At 36.3% G+C, this 25,710-nt stretch overlaps 2 protein-coding genes, 1 non-coding gene and 2 pseudogenes across 4 annotated transcripts; all 5 read right to left on the bottom strand.

Moving 5' to 3' along the window:
- LOC108661195 lies at positions 4,014 to 6,717 on the bottom strand (annotated as a pseudogene).
- On the bottom strand, positions 7,842 to 12,649 carry LOC18606739 (cellulose synthase-like protein G3). The gene is made up of 6 exons (XM_018117644.1): positions 12,015 to 12,649; positions 9,811 to 9,960; positions 9,561 to 9,686; positions 9,010 to 9,456; positions 8,570 to 8,917; positions 7,842 to 8,471 (listed from the first exon to the last, which is right to left on the bottom strand). Exons 1-6 carry the CDS (start codon positions 12,624 to 12,626, stop codon positions 7,923 to 7,925), a joined length of 2,232 nt encoding a protein of 743 aa, XP_017973133.1. The 5' UTR covers positions 12,627 to 12,649; the 3' UTR covers positions 7,842 to 7,922.
- On the bottom strand, positions 12,651 to 16,880 carry LOC18606738 (annotated as a pseudogene).
- TRNAS-UGA lies at positions 15,240 to 15,321 on the bottom strand. The gene has a single exon. It is a non-coding gene; the product is annotated as a tRNA-Ser (tRNA).
- On the bottom strand, positions 19,653 to 24,392 carry LOC18606737 (auxin response factor 9). Of its 2 annotated transcripts, XM_007040514.2 has the most exons (14): positions 23,827 to 24,392; positions 23,594 to 23,709; positions 23,337 to 23,432; positions 22,934 to 22,990; positions 22,636 to 22,788; positions 22,457 to 22,541; positions 22,187 to 22,277; positions 21,868 to 22,032; positions 21,674 to 21,787; positions 21,511 to 21,583; positions 21,278 to 21,431; positions 20,582 to 21,192; positions 20,283 to 20,470; positions 19,653 to 20,191 (listed from the first exon to the last, which is right to left on the bottom strand). In XM_007040514.2, exons 1-14 carry the CDS (start codon positions 23,879 to 23,881, stop codon positions 20,053 to 20,055), a joined length of 2,097 nt encoding a protein of 698 aa, XP_007040576.2. In that variant the 5' UTR covers positions 23,882 to 24,392; the 3' UTR covers positions 19,653 to 20,052. The 2 variants fall into 2 exon arrangements, with proteins under 2 accessions (XP_007040576.2, XP_017973134.1); XM_018117645.1 differs by lacking the exon at positions 23,827 to 24,392 and having other exon boundaries at positions 23,594 to 23,716.

Below are 25,710 nucleotides of genomic sequence, written 5' to 3'. Positions count from 1 at the left end.
AATCCCAATCTTTGATATCTTTAAAATGTATAAACAAAAAAGAATTAAAAAACTAAGAATTCAAAAAATAAAAAAGAAGAAGTGAAAATTTTAAATGTATATTATATTTTATGTAAATTTAAAAATAATATATAATGTTATATTTATTAAAAAATATATAAAAATTTAATTTAGTTTTTTAGTCGATTTTATTTGATTTAAATGAATAATTGGTCTGATTTAATTTTACTCGCCCCTACGTGGAAGTACTACATGAGATTCGAACGAAAATAATTTTAATTTTATATAATTTTCTTTTTTTATAAAAAATTTAATTTCATTAGCGACAAATTTTCAAAATATCTAGATTATTTATAAAATATAAATTTTGTTGAAGTTCAAATCACAATTACTTAATGTCAGTAATATTTTCACTGTCATCATCTGAGAGGGAGATCGAACGGGGGAATGAACTGTGTGGGCATACGATTAATCCAGTTGCCTTGAAAGTTTGCTTTCGAAAGTTCGTGCGCCTCTTTGCAATTGCTGCACCACGCCATTCGCTTTTCAAGAGCTTTTTGAACGACAGACTCGCTTGATAAGAACTGATCATAACCCTCCCATCCAGTGCAATTTGTTCTTATTTTTTAATGTTTCAACTTAATTTGATTCTGAAAAGACTGAAAAAAATTGTATAAAAACTGGGAAAAGTTCTATTTAGGATTTGTAAAATAGTGGTAGGCATAGTTACTATATATGGATAACTATCAAATCCTGAAACTTTAGTCTCTTGTGACAGAAAAAGTATCATAAAAGGAAACACAAAAAAACGGTGTTCCTGTGCTAGCAGCATCACTTGAGAATGATAGAAGCTACTGCATAAAGAGCTGATGCCAGAAATGTTGCTGTAATAGTAGTTCTAATAGGCATTTTAATTTAAAAATTAAAATGATTAAATTACACCCCTCCAAATTTTGAGCTATTGTTGAAAGTGGTTTTACCTTAATGTTTTCTTCCTTAGAGCTGCCAGAATGGCGTGACGCAAAGTAAACATCCGGGTTCCTGTCCATAATGTCATTCTCCCTGCAGAATGGTAACCAGTGACTTGCAAACTTAGCAGCCTCCATGAAAGCAAAGAGAGTCAAAGGTGATCCTCCATCGTCCGATACATAGATCGAAATCTTCTCCATTGGATAATCATAAGCCGTCAACGACAAAGCCATGTTCACCACACTCATTGGCGGCTCCTTGTGAGGGTCAGCCGTGCATATGAACACGTCCAACCCAGAAAAATCTTGCTCCGTCACACTCTTTTTCAGGTTCTCCGGGCTTTGTTTGTGACGAATTGGTACATACGGAAAGCTTGTGAAGCTCCCCACATGAAGGCAAGAACAAGATCAGAGAAAAGCAAAGACAGGAAAGAGATCAAGGTTGTGGAATGGAGAAATAGAGTTCGTACATGGCGGTAGAGTAGAGCCAGGATGGCGCATGTGTAAACTGCCGCAAACACGCGGTTCACGACCATGTGTCGGAGGTGTTCAACCGTGTGAAAAGGATGAGGGGCATCGGTGGGTGCCAGGGCGCTAGTGTAGTGCCCTCTCCTACCTAGAGCCTCCATTTCTATGGGTGATTATGGTATTGGGCAGCTGGAGACTTTGTCTTTGTAAGTGCTGGGCAATGAGGTAATGGCTGGTGCAATTGATCACATGGAAATTAGTAATGAATAAAGTGGTATACCATATTTTTTGTTAATAAAAAAATTACGAAATAGATATGAATTCCATATCCTATATTAAGACTGTAAGTGGTACTACACAGTTTGTTGGAGTATTTTAAAAAATAATCCTTATAAGATATTTTAAAAAATAACTCTAAAAAGTAAGATGTTTTCAAAAATATTTTTTTTTTACAATTTTAACTGTTTTTAATCAAATGGGATAAAATTAACCTTAATAAAACATCTTTCTATCAAATGCACATGATATTACATGTTATGTACATGACGTTACACTTCATGTACAAAATCATGTTACACGTCATGTTACACACCATGCACATGATGTTATAGACTATGTTGAAAAGTGTTATTGTTACAAGTCATTCTTAATTAAACCTCTTGGTATCAAGTGCACATAATGTTACACGTTATGCAAATGACGTTACACGCTATGTACAAAAACACGTTGCTCGTCATGTTACACACTATGCACATGATGTTACATGGCATGCACATAATGTTACACACCATGCACATGATGTTACACACCATGCACATGATGTTATATATCATGTTGAAAAGTGTTATTGTTACACTTTATGTGCAAAAACATGTTACACGTCATGGTTAAAAAAAGTTATTACACTGCATGATGAAAAAAAATATTATTATTACACGTCATGTAAAAAAATATTGTTATTACACATCATGTATAAAAACATGTTACACGTCATGGTTAAAAAAAGTTATTACACGCCATGTTGAAAAAAAATATTATTGTTATACGTCATGCACAAAAACATGTTACACACTATGTTGAAAAAATGTTATTATTACACGCTATGTTGAAAAAATATTATTATTATAAGCCATATTTAAAAAAAAAAATTGTTACACTTTAATGCCTGAAATGTTATTATTACTTACGAACCAAAACTTCCAATCCTTTCCACTTTTTTCAATTTTTTTTTATAATTTGACATCGATTAAAATGTTTTTAACATGTTTTGATAAATCAAAACACAATTTTCCTTATGTAAAACACCTATTTTAACTAAAAATAGAAAAAAATTTCATTTGAAGAGAGAAATTGATAAAATTAAAGAAAGTTGGACGGTAAGAGAGAAAAATCGAAAGTAGAGATGAAAATGAAGAAAAATTATGATGGATGGTGTAATTTATTTGAAATGATTTCAAGTTATTTTTGTCAAATCATAGCTAAATATGACTAAAAATTGTTAATTTTATTTTGCTGATTATTTTTAAAATCAAGTTATGAAATTGATATTTTTCACAATTTTTTGTAATTGATTTATTATATCAGTGATATCTGCTTGTTGACTTTCTAAATTGATGAGATATATTGATAAATAGGAAATGAAAAAAGAAATAGAGTGTCTCAATAACGTGTTCATGTGAACCACTTTGGAATTTGCATTGATCAGTGGTTGTATATCTAAAGGTGGAGCTAGGCATTAACGATGAGAAATGAGAGACAGATCATGTTTTTTGGGGTTACTAGCAAATGAAAGTGAAAGACAGGAAGTGAGCAACTAGATATATGATTACGTTCAATATTTTTTTTTAAATATTTTCATATAAAGCAAAGATTAGAGGAGAAATATAAAGTAAGGATTCTAATTATTTGATCCAGAAAAGAGAGAAAAAAAAAAGAAGCTAGCCTAATTAGAGTTATTGCTTGAGAATGAGATAAGCGGAAATATAAAGAGCCACAAACAGAAATGTTGAGATGACTGTAATTTGGGTGGGCATTTTTCCTTTGTCACTCCTCAAGGCAATGGCTCCATAAATTGGCAAGCAATTCAAAACAATGAACCCTGCTAATACCATCTGGAAAGTGAGGCCTTCCTTGTTGCTGCCATTACCCCAAAACTCTGTCAGTTCCCATGCGAATGAGAATAAGTTGATTATTACTGCCATTGTCAATGGCACAAATAAGGGGGAAGGGACTCTGAACTCAAAAATGCCTTGGTCGTATCTCTTGCTTTGTTCATCATCAAGCACCTTGCTTGTTAGGCTAAAACCATGAGTGGAAATCCCTTAAGACTTGAGCAGGTACTCAATTGAACTGAACAAGAAACATGAAACCCCCCTTATCATCCACATCCTTTAAGCATTCCACCACCTTCGGACAGTGGCTCTAGCTAGGACAAAGTCAAGAAAATCTTGTCCATAAGCGTCGAGGAAAAGAAAAACATATAAGAAACACCATGGTTCTGATACCGACAAAACGAATTTTTTCTTTCTTTCATTTCTGGCTTCAGTGAATAGATTGAATTCAAATAAATAATCATGTACAGTTCATCAATGCTCATACCTTTGGGAAGATGCTGACTTTGTTGAGCAGAGCTAGCTGGGGGAGGAAAGAATAATAGGTGATCGGGATGCACCAATTGTCAGTTAAAATCCTACTATGCAAGTATACGTATTGAATAGATAGTATATTAGCAAGCAGAGTATCGATCCCACAGAGAATTGATTTAAAACTTTACTAAGTACTAAAATTAGAACAATTTAATCTTATCAAAATAATCAAAATTAATTAATTAACTAAAACTAATTAACTAAAAGTAAAACCAACAAGAAAAATCAAAATAATAATAATTTTAGACAATATCAAATCAAACAAGCCTAGGATTACAATATCTCTCACACTTTATCTAAATCTTACCTCTCTTCCTTAACTTATTTCAACGGGTTGAATTGCTAACCTAGAGTCCTCAATTATTTATAAGGGTCTCCCGACTCGTCCTATAAAAATATATATTTTAATCAAAATATTATATCCCTATGTGAATTAAAATTAAAACAGACTCATTAAGTTCAGGTTCTAATCTGGCTACATATAGCCTATAAGTATATCCCTATCCTATATGCAAATTAATTAATATGATCATATGCTATCCCAATTTTAGTCTACTCTAAACTCCCTTTTCCAAGTTTGTTTAGGTTCCTAAATCAATTTAATTGGTGACCAAGCAATTAAAAGCATTAAGAACAAATTGGAATAAACAATTCAAATCCCATTAAAATAAATAAGATAGAGATTAAAAATTTTAGACTACATGTAAGTTCAATTGCAATCTTAGAAAAAGAAATTTAGCTACTCATAATCGCAAAATAAAATAACATTGTATAAAATTCAACCATTGAAAATATCAAGAACGATAAAAGCTAAAGAATAAAACAAAACAATATTTGTCGTCTTGATCTCTAAGTTTCAACCTTAACTTTCAGTTTCTTGAATCTCTCAAAAGTTCCCCTAATGTTATTAAACAAATCTTATTTATACTAATAAACTTAACCTAAAGTTCCTTAAGCTGTCCTAGGGTTTAATTGGGCTTAAAAGTATAATAAGAGGCCCAAAATTCAATTGTCAATCTTTACAAATTTTCATTCCCGGTGCAGTACGTCTATATATTTTCAGATGCAATTTTCTCTATCTTCAAAGCAGAACTGGGCAAAGTGATCTTCATGAAAGTTGTATCTTTGTCTCTTAGGTTTCCACTGATCCATGAATTGTATCATTTGGAGTTCTGTAACTCAAGATATGGCCAAAATACTGAAGCATATGCAAGCAGATTCTAGATCTTTTAACATCTTACTTTTCAAAATTAAGCCCAATCACTTTTAATCTTACAAAAGAAATATAAAAACTAATAAATCATAACAAAATTAAGAAGAATAATAGGCCAGAATGCATAGTGAGAATAAGCTAATCCCATCACAATGCCCATAGAACGAGAACCGAAGATGAGAGTGTTATATTTGGAGAAGGTCACTTCTAAAAGGCTGATGCACCATCTCTTGCATTGACTAAGTAAATCTAAAAGGGTAATTGGCACATCCCCTAAAAATGCTGCCCTCTCAGGATGACAGAATAAGCTCTTCCATCCTTCACACTGAAGTCCATATCCTGTGTAAAAGTCTTCAACCAAAGATCCATATCTAAACCCATTTTGCATACATATTAAGAAACAATCTTAACGTATTGGTTGTAATTTAAAGCTTTTTGATAGACATTGTTCTGGAGAGTGATTGATGAGCTTACCTTGGAGCCCTAATGTTCAGTTTGGTTCTCATAGTAGCAATTTGCTACATTGTGTGCCAATGAAAATTTTTTTTGAGAATTAATGGGCTTGTCTACCACATGGTCTGGGCTGAGTTCAGGGATTTTCGTCGGCACCAAAGTTGATGGGCCACCGAAGAAAGCTCGTCGACAAAAGAAGCAGCCGGATCCCACATAATTTGAACCCATTATCCCATCAAAACCCATAGGATTAATTTGGAACAAGTGTTTATACTCAAAAACATAGATGTCAGTTTGGTTGAGGCCATGAAATCGTTGTGGAAATTGAATGTATGCCAATTTTGATTGAAGTGCAGGGTTTAATAGATAACATAACACCTGGATAGGAGTTTGAGGATCATTCGAGTACATGTCACAGTCTTGGGTCAAGATTAATGGCGCATTGGTCATAACAGCTGATACTCGTAACTACCAAACATTCCAAATTTTAAGAGAGAATTAGAAAGCATAATATAAAAACTAATCAATTGGATAAGATACCAGAATAAGTCGTTAGATCATCTAACCCATACCAGAACATTTAGAGCTCCAGCTTTGAAGTGGTGAGGAGAAGTCTTGCTTTTCTGTCGTGAGACATAAATGAGATTTGGCAAGAAATTGCCTGAAACATATTTGTCTTTGCTCTTATCTAAGATAACCTACTCACAGTTCATGTGGCACCAGTAAATTGACCTTGTCAAAGTAGGTACTAGCTAATACTTTTATTTCTCCTGAATAATTTAATTTATGATTGATTTTAGCTCTAATCTTTAACGTAAATCACTTGAGCGACAGTAGGATGATCCATACGAGTAAACCCGTCAGTCCATTTACTACAAGCTTCTCTATATGCATTGTCTACAATGTATTCATCACTAATTTCCCCTTTATCAACAATGTATTCTACCTTCACTTTCATAATCTCGTACATCATCTACAATAAGATTAGTATTAGAAGTGGTATTATCCTGAAGCATCTCTTACTTTGAACATCACTCGAATGTTTCTAAATAGGATAAAATTGCTGATGAATTGATTTTAGCATACCAAGAGCAAGTGGATATGTAGTAATTTTGCTTATCCATAATTGTAACTTTATAAATGATTGTGGCAATTATCAAAAAACACCAAAAAAAAGCTTATAGGAACATACAGCCGCAAAGCCTAATTAATAAATATATAAAGCAATATATATTTATTTATTTATTTATGTATGTAAGCCAAAACAACAAATGTATGACATATGGGACTTGACCTATGCAAGCACAGAAGAAGCCTTGTGATTAAGTTCCATCTCTTTGGTTCTTTAAGAAATTAAGTTAGAATAAAAAGCTTTGAAAGATGTGCCTTGTTATTTATTTCTTGTATAGTTGAAATGATGACCAACATTGTTACCGCTTTACTTCAGGTTTCTTTGGATTCATGCACAGGTTCATTAATTGTCTAGATACATATGGCTTAGGCGTCAAGTTTAAGACAAATCCTAATCTTTAATTGGAGTGTTGAATTGACTAAAACAAAGGTTGTCCACTGAAATGATAGCATGATAAAGTTAGTGGGTATGAAGGGCTGATTTATAAAGGTTTCTTTGTCTGAATAACTGTACTAATTGATTTTATTCAGCATATTACACTTTATATGTGTGAAAGCAAAGAGAAAATAATTAATTTTATTTTAATGATTATTTTTAAAATCAAGTTATGAAAATGATATTTTTCACAAATTTCTGTAATTGATTTAATATATCAATGATATCTGCTCTGCTGACTTTCTAAATTGATGAGATATATTTCACCTAAATGATTACTGGGAAATGAAAACGAAATAGAGTGTCTCAAAAATGTGTCCATGTGAACCGCTTTGCAATTTGCACTGATCAATGGTTGTATATCTCAAGGCGAAGCCAAACATTAATGATGAGAAATAAGAGACAGATCATACTTTTTGGGGTTACTAGCAAATGAAAGCAAGATGAAAGTGAAAGACAGGAAGTGAGCAACTAGATATATGATTACCTTCAATCTTTTTTTTAAAATATTGTATATAAAGCAAACATTAGAGGAGAAATATAAAGCAAGGATTCTAATTATTTGATTCAAAAAAGAAAAAAAAAAGAAAAAGCTTGCCTAATTAGAGTTATTGCTTGAGAATGAGATAAGCGAAAGTATAAAGAGCCACAGACAGAAATGTTGAAATGACTATAATTTGGGTGGGCATTTTTCCTTTGTCACTCCTCAAGGCAATGGCTCCATAAATTGGCAAGCAATTCAAAACAATGAATCCTGCTAATACCATCTGCAAAGCGAGGCCTTCTTTGTTGCCATTATCCCAAAACTCGGTCAATCCCCATGCGAATGAGAATAAGTTGATTATTGCTGCCATTGTCAATGGCACAAACAAGGGGGAGGGGACTCCGAACTCAAAGATGCCTTGGCCATATCTCTTACTTTGTTCATCATCAAGCACCTTGCTTGTTAGGCTAAAAGCATGAGTGGAAATCCTTAAGGACTTGAGCAGGTACTCAACTGAACTGAACAAGTAACATGAAAGCGCCCTTATCATCCACATCCTTTGAGCATTCCACCACCTTTGGACAGTGCCTCTAGCTAGGACAAAGTCAAGTAAATCTTGCCCATAAGCGCCGAGGAAAAGAAAAACATATAAGAAACACCATGGTTCTGATACCTGTAACACGATTTTTTTTCTTGCTTTCATTTTTGGCTTCAACAAATTAATAAACTGAATTCAAATAAATAATCATATAATTTCATCAATGCTCATACCTTTGGGAAGATGCTGACTTTGTTAAGCAAAGCTAATTGGGGGACGAAAGAATAAAGGGTGACCGGAATGCACCAGATAGGCCAAAATGCATAGTGAGAATAAGCTAATCCCATCAAAAGGCCCATAGAACGAGAACCGAAGATGAGAGTGTTAAATTTGGAAAAGGCCACTTCTAAAAGGCCGATGCACCATCTATTGCATTGACTAAGTAAATCTAAAAGGGTAATTGGCACATCCCCTAAAAATGCAGCCCTCTCAGGATGGCAGAATAAGCTCTTCCATCCTTCACACTGAAGCCGATATCCTGTGTAAAAGTCCTCAACCAAAGATCCATATCTAAACCCATTCTGCATACATATCAAGAAACAATCTTAACATATTGATTGTAATTTAAAGCTTTTTGATAGACAGTGTTTTGGAGAATGACTGGTGAGCTTACCTTGAAGCCCCAATGTTCGGTTTGGTTCTCATAGTCGCAACCTGCTACATTGTGTGCCAATGACAAAATTTCTCGAGAATTAATGGGCTTGTCTACCACATGGTCTGGGCTGAGTTCAGGGATTTCCGGCTGCACCAAAGTTGATGGGCCGCCGAAAAAAGCTCGTCGGCGAAAGAAGCAACCTGATCCCATATAACCTGGACCTATTAGCCCATCTAAACCCATAGTATTAATTTGAAACTCTCGTTTATACTCAGAAGCATAGATGTCAGTTTGGTTAAGGCCATGAAATCGTTGGGGAAATTGAATGTAAGCCAATTTTGATTGAAGTGCAGGGTCTAATAGATAACATAGCACCCGGAGAGGAGTTTGAGGATCATTCGAGTACATGTCACAGTCTTGGGTCAAGATTAATGGCGCATTGGTCATAACAGCTGATACTCGTAACTTCCGAACATTCCAAATTTTAAGAGAGAATTAGAAAGCATAAAATAAAAACTAATCAATTGGATAAGATACCAGAATAAGTCATTAGATCATTTAACTCATACCAGAACATTCAGAGCTCCAGCTTTAAAGTGGTGAGGAGAAGTCTTACTTTTCTGTCTCGAGACATAAATGAGACTTGGCAAGAAATTGCCTAAAACGTCCCTATCTTTGCTCTTATCTAAGATAACCTGCTCATAGTTCATGTGCCACCAGTAAATTGACCTTGTCAAAGTAGGTACTAGATAGTACTTTATTTCTCCTGAATAATTTAATTTATGATTGATTATAGCTCTAATCTTGAATGTAAATCACCTGAACGACAGCAGGATGATCCATACGAGTAAACCCATCGGTCCATTTACTAAAAGCTTCTCGATATTCATTGTCTACAATGTATTCGTCACTAATTTCCCCTTTATCAACAATGTGTTCTACCTTCACTTTCATAGTCTTGTACATCATCTGCAATAAGATTAGTATCCAGAAGCGGTATTATCTTGAAGCATCTCTTACTTTGAACATCACCCGAATATTTCTAAATAAGATCAAATTGCTGATGAATTGATTTTAGCATACCGAAAGCAAGTGGATATATAGTAATTTTGCTGATTCATAATTGCAACTTTATAAAAGATTGTGGCAATTGTCAGAAAACACCACAAAAAGGCTTATAGTAACATGCAGCCGCAAAGCCTAATTAATAAATATAGAAAGCAATATATATATATATATATATATATATATATTTATTTATATTTATGTGCATGTGTCATATTAGAAGCCAAAACAATAAATGTACCGACCTCTGGGACTTGACCTATGCAAGCACAGAAGAAGCCTCGTGATCAAGCTCTATCTCTTTTGTTCTTCAAGAAATTAAGTTAGAATAAAAAGCTTTCAAAGATGTGCCTTGTTATCTATTTCTTGTACAGTTGAAATGATGACTAATATTCTTACCGCCTTACTTCAGGTTTCTTCGGATTCATGCACAGGTTCATTAATTGTCTAGATACATATGGTTTAGGCGTCAAGTTTAAGACAAATCCTAATCTTTAATTGGAGTGTTGAATTGACTAAAACAAAGGTTGTCCACTGAAATGATAGCATGATAAAGTTAGTGGGTATGAAGGGCTGATTTATAAAGGTTTCTTTGTCTGAATATGACCGGATTGACGGACAAACGCCTGACACAACTAATTTAAATTATTGAGTTTTGTCGTCTATGGACCAAAGCTACATATACGAGATAAGTTGCAATAAACATCTGTATAGGGTTTTAGGTTTTGGGTTAAAGTTAATATATCTCTCTTACACACACACAATATATATATATAATATATTAATNACAAAGATATCATATATAATTATATATATTTTTATATTTATGTGCATGTGTCATATTAGAAGCCAAAACAATAAATGTACCGACCTCTGAGACTTGACCTATGCAAGCACAGAAGAAGCCTCGTGATCAAGCTCTATCTCTTTTGTTCTTCAAGAAATTAAGTTAGAATAAAAAGCTTTCAAAGATGTGCCTTGTTATCTATTTCTTGTACAGTTGAAATGATGACTAATATTCTTACCGCCTTACTTCAGGTTTCTTCGGATTCATGCACAGGTTCATTAATTGTCTAGATACATATGGTTTAGGCGTCAAGTTTAAGACAAATCTTAACCTTTAATTGGAGTGTTGAATTGACTAAAACAAATGATGTCCACTAAAATGATAACATGATAAAGTTAGTGGGTATGAAGGGCTGATTTATAAAGGTTTCTTTGTCTGAATATGACCGGATTGACGGGCAAACACCTGTCGTAGCTAATCTAAATTATTGAGTTTTGTCGTCTATGGACCAAAGCTACACATACGAGATAAGTTGCAATAAATATATGTACAGGGTTTTAGGTTTTGGGTTAAAGTTAATATATCTCTCTTACACACACACAATATATAATATATATATATATTAATCAATTTTATCATAAATCTGAACTATAAAGTAACCAGACCAAAAAGATTTATGTGAATACCAATTAAGATTTATCTCCTCTCTAGTATCGGGCTTTTTTTGGTGAATGGGGACAACCCACATCGGTCAAGAACTAAATACCATGATTGATAATTTTCTATTGCGCCAATGGGACCCTAGATTCCCTTGCTGTCTTCCAATAATTACTATAGTATAATATATTTAGTATTAGCACCTTTAGAAAAACCATGATGAATATTCCAACACATTGCTCATGGTAATATATTTTTATATAATTTGTTTAAAAAAGATTACCAACCTGACCTTTTGTTTTTGTTGATATGGAAATTTAATTTGGATCAAACTTATTAGTCTATCAACTGTTATCATAATTAAGTGAACACCCAAATTACATTAATTATCAACATAATTTTGTATAAAATTACTTAGGCATGGAATTGAAAAGAGTAGTAACTTACGAAATTGGTTTTTTCAATTTGTTTAGAGAAAATACAGAAGAGAGTGCATGTTTGAGTGAATTAATACCTTAATCTTCTCAATCTCAGGGCTCCAGGAATGATAAGTAGATGCAAAATACACTTCAGGGCTCCTTTCCATCATATTATGCTCCCTGCAAAATGGTAACCAGTGACTGGCAAACTTAGCGGCCTCCATGAAAGCAAAGAGAGTGAAGGCTGATCCTCCATCGTCCGATACATAGACCGAAATCTTCTCTGTTGGATAATCATAAGCCATCAACGAGAGGGCTGTGTTCACCACATTCATCGGTGGCTCCTTGTAAGGATCAGCCGTGCATATGAACACGTCCAACCCTGGGAAATCTTCTTCCTTGATGATTTTTCTGAGGTTTTCGGGAAACTCCTTGCGACGAATTGGGCACATTCGGAAAGCTTGTGCGCCTGTCCACATGAAGGCAAGAACGAGATCAGAGATGAGCAAGGAGAGGCTCAAAGAGAAAGAGAGTAAGCTGGTTGCTGGGTATAGAAGTGTTTGTGCATGGCGATAGAGTAAAGCTATAATAGCACAGGCGTAAACCGCCGCAAAGAGGCGGTTCAAGGCCGTGCGCCTGAGGGGTTCAAACTTGTGGAGAGGAGGAGCATGGGTAGTGCGTCGTGCTCTTAGACCTCGGCCGTCCATAGTTCTTGGCTATATCGATGGATGTGATCAATCTATGAGTTCTCTTGCATTTAGTATACGGTAATAATCAAAGTTCTAGATTATTTATAAAATATAAATATTGTTGAAGTTCAAATCACAATTATTTAATGTCAATAGTATTTGTCATCATCTGAGAGGGAGACCGAACGGGGGAATGAATTGTGTGGGCATGCGATTAATCCACCTGCCTTGAAAGTTTGCTTTCGAAAGTTCATGCGCCTATTGGCAGTTGCAGCACCACGCCATTCGCCTTCCAAGAGCCTTTTGAACGACAGAGTCGCTTGATAAGAACTGATCATAAGCCTCCCATACAGTACAATTTGTTCTTATTTTTGAATGTTTCAACTTAATTTGATTCTGAAAAGACTGAAAAAGATTGTATAAAAACTGGGAAAAGTTCTGTTTAGGATTTGTAAAATAGTGATAGGCATAGTTACTATATATGGATAACTATCAAATCCTGAAACTTTAATCTCTTGTGACGGAAAGAGCATCATAGTTAAAGGAAACACAAGAAAACAGTGTTCCTTTGCTAGCATCATCACTTGAGAATGCTAGAAGATACTGCATAAAGAGCTGATGCCAGAAATGTTGCGGTAATAGTAGTTCTAATGGGCATTTTTCCTTTGTCACTCCTCAAAGCCACGGCTTGGTAGATTGGCAGGCAATTCATCACAATGGACCCTGTTAGGAACAAATGCATAAAAAGCCCTTCCTTATTACTGCCATTGAGGAATTTGATCAGCCCACAGATGAATGAGAATAGGTTAATTATTGCTGCCATTGTTAGTGTTACAAACATGGGTGATGGTACCCCAAACTCAAAACGCCCTTGGTCATATCTTTTGCTCTGCTCATCGTCGATTACCTTGCTGGTCACATTGAAACCCTGAGTGGAAATGCCAATGGACTTGAGAAAGAACTCAGTTAGTCCAAACAAGTAACATGAAAGTCCTCTTATCATCCACATTCTCTGATTGCTCCACCATCTTTGGATTGTTCCCCCGCCTAAGACAAAGTCTAAGCAATCTTGCCCATATGCTCCAAGGAACAGGAACATGTAAAGGAAAAACCATGGTTCTGACACCTGAAAAATTAAGCAACTTCTTTTACGTTCAATCAATTCCATGGCAAAGATTAGTATCCTGTTGTTTGAAGCTACTATAAGGAAGCATATGTACCTTTGGGAAGATACTGACTCCACTATGGAGAGCAAGCTGAGGGAGAAAGGAATATGTAGTGATTGGAATTGACAAAGCGGGCCAGAATGCATAGTATGAATAACCTAGCCCCATCAAGAGCCCCATAGCTTTGACACCATAAGTTATAGTACTGTATCTTGAAAAAGCCACTTCAAGGAGGCCGATTGCCCACCTCTTGTTCTGGCCAAGAGCATCAAGCAGGTTGAAGGGTACATCTCCCAGAAATGCAGCCCTTTCAGGGTAGCAGAATATGGACATCCATCCTTCACATTGCAACCGGAAACCTGTGTAATAGTCCTCCACCAGTGACCCATACCTAAATCCGATCTGCACAGATGATTTTTCCACATAAATACAACTATAATAGGCTTTTATCAGCCAAAATGATGGATTAGTTAATTAAATGAGTTTACCTTAGAGCCCCATTTGGTCTGGTCTTCATAGTTGCATCCTGCAACATGGTGTGCCAGTGCAAGAACTGATTGAACCGTGATGGGTTTGTTTACAACACAATCCGGGCTTAGTTCCTTGATTTCAGGTGGAACCAAAGTTGATGGGCCACCGAAGAAAGCTCGCCGGCGAAAGAAGCAGCCAGTTCCCACATAATTAGGGCCGGATAGACCATCAAAGCCGATAGGATTAAGTTTAAACAAATGTTTATGCTCACAAGCATAAATGTCACTCTTATTGAGCCCATGGAATTCTTGAGGGAACTGAATGTAAGCCAATTTGTTCTGAATCTTAGGGTCTAACGCATAACACAGGACACGGATAGGTGTTTCCGGATCATTCGAATACATGTCACAATCTAAGGTTAAGATTAGTGGTGCATTGGTCATGGCAGCCGATACTCGGACCTTTAAATTAGAAACACAGGATTGACTATTTAGAGAAGAAGAAGAAGAAGATAAACATAATTAATGGTAAACTTTAAATATTTTGTGAGAGCATATACCAGGACATTAAGGGCACCAGCTTTGAAATGGTGAGGCGATGTCTGGCTCTTCTGCCTGGAAACATAAACCAGGTTTGGCAACCAATGGCCTGCAACGTCTTTGTCTTTGTTTTGCTCCAGTAAAACCTGATTATTATAACACAATTGTAACGTTATAGAAAATGATCAGTTGTTTGACAGTGATTACTTTTGAGCTCAAAGAGAAGCTCAGGAAAGGTATTTGTGTTGCAAAACCTGAATCACAGTAGGGTGATTTTGACGGGTGAATTCATCTGTCCATTTACTAATAGCGTGACGGTCCTGATAGCTGGTTATGTATTCCTCACCAACCTTACCTGTTTCAACAACGTGTTCCACTCTCACTTTCATGCTCTCGTATATCATCTGCAGCAAACATTAAGATTCAAAATTGAAAGTCCAAAAAGAACAGGTTCGCGTCGACAGCAGGGTTCGAACCTGCGCGGGCGGTGCCCAACAGATTTCAAGTCTGTCTCCTTAACCACTCGGACATATCGACCTTATGTTCATAAGCTATTCTTTTTTGGTTATGGATGTACAATTTCTGTAAATCTAAAGATTAGTTTAGAGTGTTATGCTATCCATCTACGATCGATCTTGCACATAGAACCTTCAATATATATATATATATATATATATATACTTGTAATAATTGCAGCTACTTAAAAATTAAAATCCTAGTAATTAAATTAATTAGAATTATTTGGGATAGGCTTTGATTTGGATGGGTTGTTGTATACGTAGCCAACGCCACTCTCAGCCGCCCTTTGGACACAGTTGGTACAAATCGATGTCACCATCTTTATCTTTGTCGTCTCCACTCCATATATAAACCAGACAGGCCGCCAATTGATTAGTCATTACATCAACGTTATTTGTCCTACTACCACCTTGGACAAAATTTCCAGCATTTACGGAGAAATGACGATTTCCCTCTCCCCTTTTTTGACTTGAAAAATTAAAAAATCCCTAGGATTTTGTATGAATTTTGAATATTTTCTACAAAACAAATATTAATTGCTTGAGTGCTCGCAGTATCCAAAGAGTTTGATTGGAACCTCAGTCGTGGATAAGGTGGCTTTAATTTCTACAGCCTACAAGGTTGATAAGTTAGTCGTCCGATGAGGTTGTATGACTTGAACCCATGTATCGTGACACAATATCTTTTATAATTGTGTAACTATAAAGATTATATTTTAAATATAGAGATCAGTCTTTTCAAAATGAATTAATTAAATCTAGTGATCTAACATTTTAAAGTTATCGGACAGTCAAGCAGAACAATTTTTAGCTAATGATCTTAAACATACTTAATTTTTCAGGTAATTTTTTTTATTTCAACTTGTAATTGCGATTAAGATTAGAAAATAAAGAAATTAAAGATGGTAAATAGTTATTAGCTAGTTAATTAAATGGTTTTAGGAATGGATTTTACCTTAATCTTCTCAGTTTCAGGGGTCCTTGAATAATTGGATGCAAAATATTCATCCGGGCTCCTCTCCAATATATTGTTCTTCCTACAAAAGGGTAACCAGTGGGCAGCAAACTTAGCAGCTTCCATGAAAGCAAAGAGAGTCAATGCCGATCCTCCATCGTCTGATACATAGACCGAAATCTTATCCGTTGGATAATCATAAGCCATCACCGACAAGGCCGTGTTCACCACTCGCATTGGCGGCTCCTTCCAAGGATCAGCCGTGCATATGAACACGTCTAAGGCTGGAAAATCACTTGTTTTCATGGCCTTTTCGATGTTTTCAGGGTATTCCTTACGGTAAACAGGACGCATGCGGAAAGCCTGTCGGTTGGCCCACATGAAGGCGAGGATAAGATCGGAGATGAACAACGTTAGGGTTACGTAGAAAGAAACTAGGGTTTTGGAGTAGAGGAGTGTTTGTGCATGGCGATAGAACAGAGCTAAGATGGCACACGTGTAAACTGCCGCGAACACACGGTTTAAGCCCGCTCGGCTTGAGGGCTTAAGCGTGTGAAGTGGAAAAGCATGGGCGGAGTAGGCGGTGCTGCAACCTCTCAGATGGTGTCCTTCCATGTTTGTTGGCTTGCGGGTCTGAAATTTAAACTGGGGCAGTGTTATTTATAAACCAAGCAGTGAAAATGGATGAATGCTAGTACATGACCCACACGCTTGTGGAAGTCTTTGTCGGAAACAAGAACACGACTCCATTGAGTTCTCTAATTACTCCTTGATATTTGTTAACATGCTATTGCTTATACACGTTAATTTCTGTCCAATTCGACACAAAAAATCCAAAAATTTAAGAATTTTTTTCAAGTGAATAAGAAAGAAAGGTAAATTTGTTTTTTAATTTGAGATTCTTACAAATTTAGCTAATCTATTAAGCACTTACATTTTCAATCCAAAAGATATACTTATCAAGTGAATATTAATGTAAGATTGTAACATTTTATCTTACACAACTCCATAACACCCTCGTTATTCTAACTATTTCACCCCTATAAAAAAAAAAGAATCTACCTCAATTTTGATATCTTTTATAGGTAATTCATGTTAACGAATAATACTTAAATTGATTCTGATATCACTTGTTACGTATTTACATTTTCAATTCAAAACACAAACATGAACAAAAAATCCTTACTTATAAGTCCAAAATTCATGTTATCTCTTATTGATGTAGAGTTCATGACAAATCGACACATAAGATATTTATATATGCATGCGTCAAATTATTGAATTTGAGGTCTATGGTTTTCGTTTAGTAACTGAGATATTACCAAGTCAGGTGAAAAATATCATGATTCCCCATTTACAGATTTGTAATAATCATAATTAACAGCAATGGCACCAACAATATATTGATGGCTTTGCCTCCCACGGACCATACTTCCCCAATTTCATAAAAGCTCAGGACACTTGACTAAGACCTGCATGTGTGACATATATATCTATTAATCAACAAGTAACAGAACAAAGACGATTAAAGATTCATGGATTCTTATTTCTACACTTGTAATCATCGAGTGCTTTGGTATCACATATTACAACCCAATGTCACCCAAATTGAATGAAGGATGAACAAGAGGTTCAGATCACACCAGATGTTTATCACAGAAAAATCCAAAATGGGTTTTTAAAGATTGGCCTCTCAAAACTTGTCATTGAATTTTCTATGTATATTGATCGACATATATGTGCATCAGGAATTAAGGGAAACAAAGACTTTAGAATGAGATCCCCTGACTGATTCCTGAGCATTCATAGTAACAACACCAGAATAAATATATAAGATGCTTTGATTATTCTTTCGTGCTTATATATTCGAGCAGCCATTGATAAGTTTCAAGAGTTAGGTAAGAATATCTTGTAGTATCTATCATTGCCTTTGTAATTAGTGGTCCAAGACTTCCAAGTTTCTGTCTCATCTCCTATTTTATATGCCAGCGAGTTTGTAGGGTTCTAATCGCAATACCCCCATTTTCTGCAATTTGACTTGGTCATACTCGTAACATATAGAATTAGACTAAGGAATCTCATATAATCCATCAGGGGATGGAAGATATTTTTCTCTATTTCTTGTCATTAGTTGATGACTTCTTCCTATCTTTCAATATCAATGGATTTTTCCGCTTATTGCAAAATCTATGATACCTTAATTTTCAAACCCTCTAAATTAACTTGTAGGCATTAGGATGATGAGGTGTGATTCATGGATTCTACAAAATTTTCTAAGTATGCATTCAAACTGATATACCACTATAGTCCTTTGGACTAAATATACCCACCAGGCAGGGAAAGCAAAACTTGGTACTATAACTTTCTGATCTTTAGATTTGCAGTCAAAAGACTCAAAGTTGTACTATAGCGGTGATTTCCCATTAAAAATTGAAACATTACTTTGCCATTGGCGGTCTAGAAATAGCACATCAACTAGTACTGTCAAAATCATCATATCTCTGGCGTATGAACCATGATGAAGAGCAGCAATAATGCAATAATTTCTACTCCTACTAGTCAAGCTGAATATTTATAATTATATAAAAATGCTGGCGTCGTGTCAGTGTTGGCATTATTAGTCAACATCACGTGGCTGACTTGGAAACTCATCCAGCAGGGCTGGCCATCTCCTTTCGGATGCGTGGTGGTGTGTGAGAATGGGAATGCCTGCTCATGCCGAATGGGTCATGGGGCTACAACAATCTGGACGAAACAAAAAGTTGTTTGACAAAATATCATTAATGCCCCATTACTTTCATGCATCTGTCTGTATCGCAATATCGTTTTAAGAAGTCACTCTTTTAACTCAAAATTTCACTTGGAACCAACGTGAAGAATGTCTTGGAACATTTCAAAGTTGGTGGGTATTATGTTATCTGATTACCGGCAGAGCATCCTTGAGTTGAGTTATGGACTTATAGTCAAAGAAACAGGGGGAAGCATATGGGCATCGTGGGAGTCATTCCAAACGGGTACCCAACTCTGGACCGCTCTGTTTTGCGGGCCATATAGCCCAAGATCGATGAGGGAGCGGGTGATGTGAGAGTTTTCCAACCCAACCAAAGGATATATTCCTCTGTCTCAAGAAAAATGGGAAACATTTATTACTCGCACATAGCGTTTTCAGCCAACATTTTCCCGCACGGTTGACCACATATGATGTAAATATGAATATTAGACTCTAATGAAGCTCTAGCCGATTTATAGGATTTTGTTATGAGCTCACAAGATGCCAAGAATGTCTGGCCTCCTCATCCTAATCCGTGCTGTCCTTCTAAAGATCAGAATACAGAAGTTTTTATAAACGCAGAAGAGTTGTTGGACTATTGATTAATAAACCAAACCAGCGAGGATAATGATGGCAGCGCCATAAGCGCTAAGCAAGTGAATTTCTCTTTCACGCACTAAAAGACCAGGATTATACTGCCAAAGCACGTTTTATATTTACATATTACAAGCACAGGAAGCCCAGATTTGAACCCCCCCAACCCACCATAAAGATCGTAAGTATTCACATTTTCCTAGTCCTAGCCTCTAACCTGAACCCAACTAATTCGTTAAGAATTCTTGGTTCTTCAAACCCAGGTAATGTCTTTTAGTCTCCTATGCTAGGCAGCTCTAAAAAACGAGCTAGTGATTAGCGTCCCTCAACTTTAACATCCTCCACAGCCCAAATGTAGCACAAAAAGGCCTACTACCGGCAAACAAACAACCAACAGGGTACTAAATGGGGGAAAAAAAAAGGTTCCTATTTCAGTTTTCGGCTGAGTCTGAGCTTATCACAGTCCCTTCAACTTCAATAGAAGCCATGGGAAGTTTGCTTCCTGTACTCATCTTTTTCACATCCTGGCTTGAACAGATAAATATTCTTCTGACCATGTTACAAAATTCCCTGCATTAATGTAAAATCAAAGCCAATAAGTTAAATTTCTAGAATAGATTTTAAAAGGAATAGGGAAAAAAAAAAGCATCGGGTTACTTACAGCCATGGGTCATCACCTACAAGCATCATATCCCCTTCATCATCAGTGTAGACAATCTCCCATTTATTCCGAGGGCGAAGCCCTCCCTTAATATCAAACATCTCCTCTAATTCATCTATAAGCTGATCATACCCTTCCAACATGGTCAAGTCCACAGCACGACCAACAGCTACCCCCTGCATCTGAACCTGTTCGCATATACAAACCACCAAAAAGAGTTTAATCGAAATTCTTCAGAGAAGCAAATAATACTTCAATTGAATGAATTAACATTTGCATGAACATTTCACTGCCAATACCTTGGTACGACTTCTAGTAGAACTAGAACAACTTTGCCTGCTCTGGATCTCTTTTGCTGATACCTGTAATTGTTCCTGCTTCTTCCCTTTAGAATCTTTTGAAATTTCGGATTTCTGGTCTGAATCAGCAGGTGACAGGGAACTTTGGCCATGTCCTTCAGTGCTAACACCAGTCATGGTAGAAAGTTGCGTCGGTGTCCTCTCCAATGGAGTTGAGCTTGCAGAGTGATTAATCAGCTCAATACCAAACAATCGGCAACTAGAAGCTGTCTCAAATTTCTTCACCTTTTCAATTGGATCAAAGGTTGACTCATTTTTCAGTTGTGGTTTTGAAAAGCCTGAAAGAACAGGCCAACCAGACACACTTTTGCTATCCTCTCTTCCATCAGGAAACAGATGCTGAGAAACACTCATGCCCGGAGAAGATAGCCAACTCCCTTCATTCTGAGTCTTTGAGATAGAGCTACAATTGCTATTCATATCTGTCTGCATGTGATGCCACATGACATGATTTTCGTTTCTTTTTGCTTCAGCAGTAACGTTACGCCGTGTTAGATCATGGGAATGCATCACTCCAGAATTCCACGGAGCTGATGCTGTTGAAGATAAATCTATATTATTCAAACAACGTGGGTAAGTCAGATATAACAAAAATAGTGTTACAGATGAGGAACCAGACAAGGAAAATGTCTTTACCTAGAGCAGGAATTTCAGTGGGTGGACGAGGCCTTTTGTTCTTAGCTGCAAGCGGTTGACCCAGAGTTGGTGGAATGGGAGCAGCAAAGGGTTCTATCTCCCATGGTGAAACCCTGTCAGGTCTTGGAATTGAGGCAGGTTCATCCCATTGTACCTGTTGACAAGCAATGAGTATACATATGCAGACCAAACATTTAAATAAAAGTTGAAGGGAGCATGTACGAAGAACTTACCTTCAATGATCGCCATTTTGAATCTTTCCAGTGAGGAGAAAAGTCTTCAACGCCAACAATTGTGCCCGAAAACCTTATCAAGCAAGGTATGTTGAGTAAGTATCTACAGAAGCAATCAAACAATCACCAAATCCAAAGCAATCATGCAGTTAAGTTCCACTACCTTCTCTCAGGAGAATCCTCCCCTTCAAACCTCATCTTAAATCTCATGCCAACCGCAAACTTGTTATTAAGAGCCTCTAAATATCTGTTCAACCCAATGATGAACTGGCTTGTCCTGTTATTTTACACAAGACAATTATAAGTAAAGAAATATCATTTTCAGCTCATTTTTTTCAGATCTGTAAAATATCATACCTTGGCTTATAGTAGACAACAAAGAGGGTTTGCGTTGAAACAGCATGAGATGCAGTTGCAAGCACTCCTAAGTGCATGCTCTGACTTGAAATCACTGACGATGGCATGCTGCTCTGTTGACGAGCAACACGCCTCACTCCCACACATAGCTCCCCATTTTCTCCTCTAGATAACCAAGTGTTAAGCAAATAGCACATCAGCTACATGGGAGTTGAACATAACCAGCAAAGGACCAGCAAATGTGCAGGGTGCTTACAGACACACACATCAAAGTGGACAAAAAACCAAGAGAAAGAAAAAGAAAGAAGATAACATCTACCTCAAGAACACAAAGGAATCACCAGCGACTAATCTCTTTGAAGTAACAAATGTACTCCATCCCGTTGTGAGCAAATGCCTCCTCGGTTGGCCTGTTCATTTAATCATATACAGAAAATTATGTTATTAAATTTACCCATGGATTATGGAGGAGTATTTTACATGGATGAAAAATGAAAACATAAAGGCTTAAAGTAACTCACATCTACCAAAATCATAGGAGCGATTTAACATCAAATGAGCAGCACAATATATCAGGTTTTATTATTACCTCTGAAAATATGCTTAAAGCGCCACTCATAACCATGAAGATCCTTGGCAACCAATTCCTGGGTTGGTGTTGCCTGGTTCATGTCCTGAAAGACATCCAAAAATGGAAATAAAAAAAATGGAGATTTAAGACAGAAGACAAAAAGGCTAAAACAAATAGCATGATCTAAAAATAAATACCAGTGGAGGAAGGCATTCAGTGGCATGTTTGCGAAGAACAGAAAACCCTCCATGGGTGCTTGTATCAGAGGCAGTTAAAACCTTGCAGAATGAGTGCACAGTAGGTCTTTGAGACTCAGGAGGGGATTGATCTGGAGATGTTGGCTCGGGTTGCTACAGATGCCAAAAATATAATTGGAAATCACTGATTTCAAACAGTAGAATTTTAAAAAAAAATGAAACAAAAAGAACAACTACATTTTTGCGTTCCAATACCACAAGATGCTCAAATCTGAAAGGATCTAAAATTGGTTCTTACATTTGCTTCAGGCAACAGTGTTATTTGTGCATAAACTTCATCTGTTTCTTGTTCAGCCTACAAACAGAATAAGTCCATAAAAGTTATTCCCAAATCAATCATGTTGACAACACAATATAATGGTCCACTTGGTTTACATCACTTAGCATCTAACTAGAACCCCAATTTATCAAGCCAACAAACTAGTTACTCAAAAAAGAAATACTCAAAAAAGAAAAATTAATTGTTCAATAAGGTTTACATTCTTTTCAAGACTAAAAAGAAAAATAACAAATAGGATCCAAATAATTTCTCCACTTTTTTTCCCTTCTCCGTTTTCTTAGCAACCAAACAGACCATCAAAACACATTTAGGAATTACTATATCCTATAAAAATCAAGAAAAATCAGATAGAGAAACTTACAAGCAACTGAATGTGAACAACACGGCAAAGAATCTTCGGTGGAAGATTAAACAACGGAATCCTCTGATTCAACTCCTGATTCGTCGATGCTTCCAACTAAAAACAATCCCCCCACCACAAATAGCAATATTTCAATCAACAAACCCAAGAAATTAACCATTTCCCTAAAAGGCACCAATTTCCAAATAAAAAAAACAGAAAAATCCGATCCAAATAAGAAAAATAAAAATATGAAAAAAAGAAAAAAACGAACTTGCCTGTTCCATATGACCTTGAGGGAAATAATAGACTCGCTCGTTAGCTCGAGGAACCTCAACCAGTGGACCCGCACACAACTTCCATAACTCCATATACAGATCATCTCCTCCATCTCCTATCATCGCTCAAAAGAAAATGAAACTTTCAAAAAAATTCCAGGAAAAAGCAAACAAGGAGAAAAGAAGTTGAAGAAAATCTAAAATTAACGGTCAATTTTGTGCTTTTTTTTTACCTTCAGAAGAGACATTATTTGTCTGCGAAAACGACCCTCCCCGATTCGCCATCATTGAACTCTCTATAACACACAAGTCAACAACTAGCAGCAGCAGCAGCAATAACCGCAAATTTCAAAAACCTCCAAAATGGAAATTAAATCCTCCAAACCTCTCTAATCTTTCAGTTAATATACCTTATTATATACACTTAATCACCAGAATAAGTACCAAATAATTAGATTATTGACAAAGCTAATTAACACGATTTAACTGCTCGACTCTTCGATTCCAGGAAAACTGCACTTTCACACACTTTTTCTTCCACACTGTAACGATCGCGAGATCCAAATACCGTAACCGAAAACCGCTTTAACCGTTACAAAACCGCCTTCCTTCACCTCGCAAAACAGCTTCAGTTCAAACTTTCCAATTTCTCTCTCTCTCTCTCTGAAAGGAAACGCCGTTACAGAGAATCCCTCTAAAACCGCTTCGCGCGCGTCTTATATTACGCAACTTTGTTTGTTGTCTGCTCTTTAACTCCGATTCTTTCTCCCCTTTCTTTCTCTCTCTCTCTTTGTTTGGTTTCTCTTAAGTATTGTTTATCGTGTGTGTAACGCTAATTTAACTAACTAACTGACTAACTCTGGTTCTGGATTTAACTGGAGGGTGGGTGGTCATGGCCTCAGGGGGTTAACGTCACGGACCATTTGACGGGGAACGGTGAGTGCCGTTTCTTGACGGCGTTGTACGTACGGATGATTGGGCATTGGGATGCGTGTGGTTGGGGTTAACGGAGAGGCGTTAGGTGTGATTTAGACGTTAGTTACTGCCGTTTGTTGCCGTCTCTTTCGTTGTCTGCTTCGAAACAGGCAACAGGGTTGGCTCGAGTTAACCCGGCAGAATTTGGGGTCTTTTTTTTTTTCTTTTTCTTAAATTTTATAGTATTTCTCTTTTCTGTATCGGAAGGAAGACTGGAGGTCCGTGATTTGCCCTGGGAAGGTGGTGACAATTACGGGCTTCTGCCACTGCGATGTGGGGTCCACGTGAACACGTGGGAAGTGTTGGATCTTGATCCTAGTAACCTGCTGTCTTTCCCAGACAATTTGCGAGCGGTTCGGTGGCCCTCGTCAACACACGTCACCCAAGTTGCCAAACTGGAGTTCACACCTGGTTGGATTTCCGTGGGGTCCCCTGTCCAGGTGTACTGTTCCACTAACGTTGTCGTTTTGAGTTTTATTAATCAATTCGTCATGTTTTTTTCACTATTTTTTTTCCTCTTAGCGAGTACTACCAGAAACTAGAAAGCAAAGCAATGTGACCACTTGGAGTCGTCGAGATTTCATTCAAAGTAAAACAAATTTGAATATTTGACCTCAGTCAATCTTCTAATCTTATATCTTCTACTATCTTTGATTTTATTCAAAAAGTTTGAATCTTCCATGACTTAATTCATTATTTGGTAAATAATTTTTTATTTAAAAAATAAAATTTAAATTATCTTCTCTAATTAAAAGAAAAATCAACTTATTTTATACATCTAAATATTTATTTCATTATTTGATAAATAATTTTTTATCTAAATAATAAAATCCAAATCTTTTTCTAAATCGATATTATAAAAATCACATTACGTCGAGTACTGTAATTTTTTGTGCATCACACTTCAGAGAAGTCTTGGGAGAGTAGCAAGTAGGGCAGGGCAGAGGAATCCGTACCTAAAAATCAATGGCCCATACGTCAGAATAGGCTGCTTAACCTCTCTTTCCTGGAAGGAAGAAGACGAAGAAGAAAAAAGGACGTTGATTTGTTTAACAGTAACTTTAGTTTAAATTAATTAACAGGAACCTATTCCTGCTTTTGCTTCTTTTGTATATACAGGCACAATAAGCAACAGTTTGTCC

This window comes from Theobroma cacao, chromosome 3 (genome assembly GCF_000208745.1).
Source record: "Theobroma cacao cultivar B97-61/B2 chromosome 3, Criollo_cocoa_genome_V2, whole genome shotgun sequence".
In the NCBI taxonomy this organism is placed as follows: Eukaryota; Viridiplantae; Streptophyta; class Magnoliopsida; order Malvales; family Malvaceae; genus Theobroma; species Theobroma cacao.
The sequence above is the reverse complement of the archived record's forward strand: the minus strand, read 5'-3'. Positions and strand labels throughout refer to the sequence as shown.